At 42.8% G+C, this 6,944-nt stretch overlaps 1 protein-coding gene across 1 annotated transcript in view; it reads right to left on the bottom strand.

Moving 5' to 3' along the window:
* The window catches only part of LOC103617962 (ubiquitin-associated protein 2-like), a gene marked incomplete at its 3' end in the record, with an annotated part of 124,966 nt that overhangs the window by 12,955 nt on the left and 105,067 nt on the right, over positions 1-6,944 (bottom strand). Inside the window, exon 8 of the mRNA XM_017737660.1 lies at positions 529-581. Coding sequence (XP_017593149.1) covers positions 529-581 — 53 coding nt within the window. The remainder of the gene's footprint in view (positions 1-528; positions 582-6,944) is intronic.

Genomic DNA, 6,944 nt, shown 5'->3' on the forward strand with positions numbered 1-6,944 from the left:
AGGAATGAAGCAATTAAGCGCCAACTTCAGCATATTACTAGCTCTTTTTTTAAGATTATGAACATGAAGTGGACTAAGTGGAACAATTATGCAGATTTAAAACAAAAAGCATCAAATCAAGAGTCTAAAGTTGATAGTAAACTGCAGCACTTAGTTACATAAAAGTCTTGTGATAATATGGCTTTAAATCCTTACACAATAGGGGGAAGTATGCAGTTAACACCCACCAGCATTGAGCAGTGGAGAATTTATAATTCACAAATACTTAATTTGGAATAAAACTTTTTTTTTAAATTTTATTATCTATGTATTGTCCACCAAGAAATAATATTTCTTGATTCAATTTAATTCTAAAAAAAAGCTTATATAAATATATATATTTTAAACAGGAATTGCAGCAAAAAACACAAGAAGAAATATCGCTGCATGCATACAAAGTATTACTTCAAACATTTAGCTTTTGAAGACAACACAGAAACTATGAAAAGGGTAAATAATCAATCGGTCTACCTAACAAGGTACACTTACATCTTCATTCCAGTCTTCTGCAGTCCATTCTTCTACTGAGTTTTTCCATGCTCCTATTGGAATTAGAGGAAAAAAGAAAACAGTTACAAGCTAAAAGCACAATGTCATATTTCAACCATTCTGCTTTATAAGCAATCCTGTTTTCATTATTCATGGAACACAAAGCAAGGAGATAGTGGTTGGAAACATGGGAAGCTCTAGAAAACTGTTTTGCAGATTTACAATTTTGGGAGGTGAGTTTGTTTATTTTCCCACTTAATTTCTGATTTCAGGTATTTCTTAGCCACTATGGTACCAGACATAATTTGCATGAATGCATGTCTGTACCCAGGGATTAATTGCAAACATTGGAAGAACTTCCTCCTATGACACTGAGAGGTTATTCAACCCTCCCATGGATCTCCCAGTTTCATGCATATTCATTCAGAGCCTGAACAAAACATGACCACAACACCTCTACCATCCATAATCCTACTGTCAACATACTCAAATTCAAGACCTAAACTATGCCCCTGGAGGCTCCTTTCCAATGTCTTAACTCTCTCCTCGGGGCAAAATAAGCCCAATACCTTCCCCTGAGAGAGCAATTTTCTTTTAAAACATATATAATTGATATAATGGCAGCAGAAGCGTCAATAGCTTCTACTCTGGCTGAAAAATGCTTTGTACCATAAGTTGTCACAGAGTTTATTTGGCAAACACTGGAGGACAGCACACAGCCCACAGCATCCAGCAACAGGAAAACTACAGGAAACAATCCTACAGATGCAAAAACCTGATCCATCATGGTAGTTGTTTCATTGTAGAAGGCAATCAGGCTAGTCAAGCATGATTTCCCTTTAGTGAATCCATGCTGACTGCTCCAGATCACCTTCTTGTCCTCCATATGTGTAGAGATGGCCTCCAGAATGAGGGCTCCATCACCTTTCCAGGGACTGACGTGAGGCTGACTGGCTGGTAGCTCCCTGGGTCCTCCCTCTTGCCCTCTTTGAAGACCAGGGTGACATTTGCTTTCTTCCCGTCCTCAGGCACCTCTCCTAATCTCCACAACCTTTCAAAGATGATCATGAGTGGCCTCGCTATGGTGTCCACCAGCTCTCTCAGCACTCCTGGATGCATCCCATCAGGGCCCATGGACTTGTGGATGTTAAGTTTGCCTAGGTGTTCTCTGACCCAATCCACCTTGACCAAGGGAATGTCTTCCTCCCACCATTCCTTTACACTGGTCCTCTGGGTCAGAGATCCCTGAGGGCTGTTCTTGTCAGTGCAGACTGATGCAAAGATGGCGTTCAGTAACTCTGCCTTCTCTGCATCCTCTGTCTCCGGTCTCCCCCCCTGGATTTAGTAACTCGTCCACATTATCCTTAGTTTTCCTTTTGTTATTGTTGTATTTGAAGGAGCTCTTCTTGTTGTCCTTAACATCCTTGGCCAGATTTAATTCCAGATAGGCCATGGCCTTCCTCATCTCATTTCTACTTACTCTGACAACCTCTCTATATTCATTCCAAGTGGCCTGACCCTGCTTTCATCTCCCATGTGTTTCCTGCTTATGCTTGAGTAGTGACAGGGGTTCTTTATTCATCCACGCAGGTCTCTTGCCCCCTTTGCCTGACTTCTTGCTGATCGTGATGCATCATTTTGGAGCCTGGAGGAAGCGGTGCTTGAATATTGACCAGCGTTCTTGGATGCCTCTTCCCTGCAGGGCCCATTCCCATGGGATTCTTCCAAGAAGATCCTTGAGGAGACCTAAGTCAGCTCTCCTGAAATCCATGGTTGTGATCATACGTGCTGCCCTGCTTCCTCCTTGCTTGATACTGAACTCCACAATCTCATGGTCACTGCAGAACAGGCTGCCCCCAACCTTCACATCTCCAATAAGGCCTTCCCTGTTTGTTAGTATAAGGTCGAACAGCACATGATCCCCTTGTGGGATCCTCCACTACCTGTGACAGGAAGTTGTCATCAATGCTTTCTAAGATCCTCCTGGACTGTTTGTGCTTCACTCTGTTGCTTCTCCAGCAAATGTCAGAGTAGTTAAAGTCCCCTACAAGGACCAGGGCCTGTGACTTTGAGGCTGCTTCAAGCTGCCTGTAGAAGGCCTCATCCGCTTCCTCCCGCTCAGGCAGCCTGTAGCACACACCCACAACAGTGTCATCCTTACTAGCCTGCCTTTTATCTTAACATATAAGCTCTCAACTCGCCTGTCATCCACCCCAAGACAGAGCTCCATACATTCCAAATGTAGCCTCACATAGAGGGCAACTCTACCACCACACCTTCCCGGTCTGTGTCTCCTAAACAGGGTGTGGCCCTTCATAACAACTTTGCAGTCATGTGAGCTATCCCCCACGTCTCCATAATTGTAATGAAATGAAAGCCCTGTGACTGTGCACAGATCTCTAGTTCCTCCTGTTTGCTCCCCATACTGCATGTGTTGCTGTACAGGCACTTTATAGAGGTATTTGTGTGTCACTATCCCAGTGGGGGTGCAAGGGAATGCTCCATAGTCTTGTCTTGTGGTTACATCTTTGGCTGCTTGTGCTTGCTCAAGGCATCCCCTCTTAAGTCTCCTTTTGCTATGTGGGTGGTCACTATAGTTCTTCCCTTCCCATACTTTATCTGTTGAGCCTGGCCCTGTCCCGTCCATCTCCCTTCCAATCTAGTTTAAAACTCTCTCAATGAGCCCTACTAACTCCTGAGCTAAGAGCCTTTTTCCCCTTTGAGACAGGTGGACCACTATCTGTTGCCAGCAGGCTCCGTGTTGTATAAACTGACCCATGATCAAAAACCCCAAAATTCTGCTGGTAACACCAGTCTCAAAGCCATGTGTTCATCTGCATGATTTTCCTGTTTCTTGCCCCATCATTCCCTGCAACTGTCAGGACAGAAGAGAACACTACTTGTGCTCCAGATCCCTCAACTAGTCGCCTCAAGGCCCTGACATCCCTCTTGATCATCTGCAGACTTCTTGTTGGGACTTCGTCAGTACCCACCTGGAAAACCAGTAGCGGGTAATAGTCAGTGGGCTGTACCAGGCTGGGAAGTTTCTTGGTGATGTCCCTTACCCAGGCCCCAGGGGGACAGCACACCTATGGGTTGGGTCTGGTCAGCATACCAGGCCCTCCATTCCTCTCAAAAGGGAGTCACCAATGACTACTACCTTTCTTTTTTCTTAATTGAGGAGGTCATGATGGGGGGATAGGCTGCCTTGCCCTAGGTGACCTCTCCATCCCAGAACCACCTTCATCCGCATTCTCTTTTTCCTGGTCCTCATTTCCCCGGTCCTCATATTCCAGGGCCTTGCACCTATTGTATAAGGGCACCTGGGGAGGTGGGGTAGGTTGGGAGGGGATTTGTCTGCCACCCCTAGCAGAACCCTGTTTCCCCTCCCCTCCATCACTAAGGTCCCCTCCTCCTGCCTGGTGGTGAGAGGATAAGGGATCCATTGCTTCCCCACCACCTTTGGGAGACTGAACCTACTTAGAATAATACTTGGGACATTTTCCTGATATTCGATTTAAACATTTATCTGTTGTTCCTACTTATGACCATGGTTCTGTGAGTTTATTCTTTTTAAATACTGAACACAACCAATCACCCTTTTATTAGTTTATTCAAGCTGCTAAGTTTATTACTATTGTTTATTAACACTCTACCTTTCCAACACAATCCTACCAGTTTCAGTTATTTCACTGCTCTTCTCTGCACTAAATCTAGTTTACTAACGCCTTCCTCCTATTGATGGGCTTCCAAGTCTGATCTTGCCACAAGTGCAATTTCCTTTTAGTCCAAAATCCACCTTGGCATTATTGCAACTCCATATATCCTCTTCCCAACATTTCCCCTAAGCCTTGCAAAGCATCGCAATTTAAGAATTCTCTGGTTTGCACTGAAATTATGCTACGTGTTTTCAAGGATCCTTGTCATAGCAATTCAACCTAGATGACTATCTGTGACTATTTCTTGTTTCCCTTAGTAACAAGTCTAGTTTTAAAAAGTTATAAAGCCAATAAAAAGTATACTACATATTTTTGGTACTCTTCAGCTATTTCTCTCCAATTCCTCACTTCCTGTCACACTATTTGATTTCTTTTTTAAATAATCAGCAATAGATAATAAAATAAAAACAATTAAAAAAATAATAATAAAATTATTTTGGTCTATGCCAAACTTATGTAATTATCCTTTCCTTCTGGATTACATTCACATTCTAGAATGACCTGAAAGTTTCCTAAAATGTTCCTTCTGCCTTTTGCAGCAGTCCTAAAAAAACCAACTTCCTTGTAACTTTTAAGCTACACAATTCCCTTCTTCCCCCACTATAATATTTTCTTTTATGATCTTCTTCAGTTTCAAAGTTATTTAAGGCTGCACATAACCAAGATAATAACAAATGAAGTTTTTCTGTTAAATTTATGAAACTATTAAAGTAGAAGTATCATTAAATTACCAGAATACCATTTTTTATAACTTACTTTGAGAAGTGACCACCTCCAACATAATTTATTTATAAGAACTGTTGTGATTTGAGGTTCAGGATCTCCCATGGACTTGTACATTACAAAAAAGGCTAAGAGACTGAACACTCAGCATGCCTGTAAGAAAATACCAATCATGCTATTCAAGTTTATTCCCTTTTGAATGACTGGTTGTTTTGTTTCGTCCAACCTGTCCCTTCTCTTTACCTTTCAGTTGTACATTACTTCTATAAAAATTAGGATGTAGAAAACCCAATGCTGAACTATTTGAAATACAATCCCACTTAAACATTATGAACCATTAAAGATTTGCCCTTTACTCTTTTTTTTTTTTTATTTCATCCAACAACACTTGTTGGAACCCAAAGTGCAGGGAATGTTTCTCTGCCTGTCCTGAGGGATCCATCCCCCCAGGGAAACACTGTTTTTAACCTTCGTCCATGGAGAGGGCTGCCAAGGCTTTGGGAGGAATTAGAATCTACAAGGGTGTGAGTGAGGTGATAGTACAATATATAGTTTGTCACAAGGTGAAAAATTTAGAGGTTTAGGTTTATTAATATGGTAAGTAGATGAAGACAAGATGGAGGACTCCTGTCATTTTTCAAGTCTCTTCCTTCTTCTTCATCTACTCCGTTTTCTGCAGTGTTGGTAGCACAGAATGATTGGTTAGGAAATGCCGCAGTACAGGGCTACATGAATAGATAGTTCATTAGGCATTGGTAGAAAAGTCAAAATAATGTATGTTCTTAGTGACAATTGGGTGATTTATCTTTAAAAGGGCCTTGAGTTTCCTGCATTTTGTGTTTTGGTCCTTGCTTTGCTTCATGCTATGTCGGCGGCATGTAAATTACTGATAAAATATAATAAACAATCTGAAGACCAAGAAGATCCAAAAGTCCTGTTCGTCTCTTACTCCTGGCAAGGACTTTCTCCCCCATCCAGGGAGGACATGTGGGGGTCGAGAACCCGCCACATCTGGTTCCCGCATGTGAGGCCCTCACTGAGATACCGTGCCAGGAGACTACTGGACAGCAGCCAAAGGCCAAAACCAGAAAATCTCTGGAGGCGGAAATTGGAAGCCCAGGACCTTCTGAAACCAGTGCACAGGGGACAGAACACGGACTGGGACTCCAAGGACCAATAAAAAGAACTGAAGGCCTGTAAGCTGTCCAAAACTAGAAATGGGAGGGGCTCTCTCGAAAACAGAGACAGACGTACTTAATAGCTTAGAAACTATGATTAAGAAACACCCAGTAATTATTACCAGAAAGGAATTAGAAACTTTGTTATCCTGGATAAAAAAAGAATACCCAAATGCTACAGTCAAGGATCTTTATGATCCATGTTTTTTGGAAAATGCAAATATGGTATTTTATCATCTCGCAACTTTAAACGATGTTAGCTACAAGTCTGCTATCACCGGGGAGAGTACTTTATGAAGTAATCCAGGAGGCAAAAACATCTATTTCTCCTAAAAAAGAGGCTTTACAAACTCCCCAGGACCTCCAAACCGTTCCATTAAAACCTGGAACCTCTAAACTTGCTGCAGAAACTGTCCAAAAGCCTCCAATAGCGGGAGGAGCTCATCAGACACCCCTCTCTCACAGCCCCGGGGGAAGACACCCCGCCCAACAAAATACGGAAAATCTCCATCCTTCTTAGCATGGACGATGAGCCATCCCTGCAGTCGGGAAAATCAGTGGAGAGGGAGGGGCCAGCCGTAGTGAAACCAAAACAGCGTCTTATACCAGACCCAGAGATAAAACTGTTAATAGGACCAATGGAAGAACATGATATGACCTTTTTCGAATTCTCTCCATCCCCACGTGATAAGAGGGAAAGGGGAGGGGCTGAATTTTCCCTTTCTGTTGCTCCTGCTACCTCCCACACGGCAGAGCCTGTCTCCGAGGGCGTGGTTTCACTACCCCCGCCGCCTCC

Source organism: Corvus brachyrhynchos, unplaced genomic scaffold, assembly GCF_000691975.1.
Source record: "Corvus brachyrhynchos isolate BGI_N302 unplaced genomic scaffold, ASM69197v1 scaffold356, whole genome shotgun sequence".
Classification (NCBI taxonomy): Eukaryota; Metazoa; Chordata; class Aves; order Passeriformes; family Corvidae; genus Corvus; species Corvus brachyrhynchos.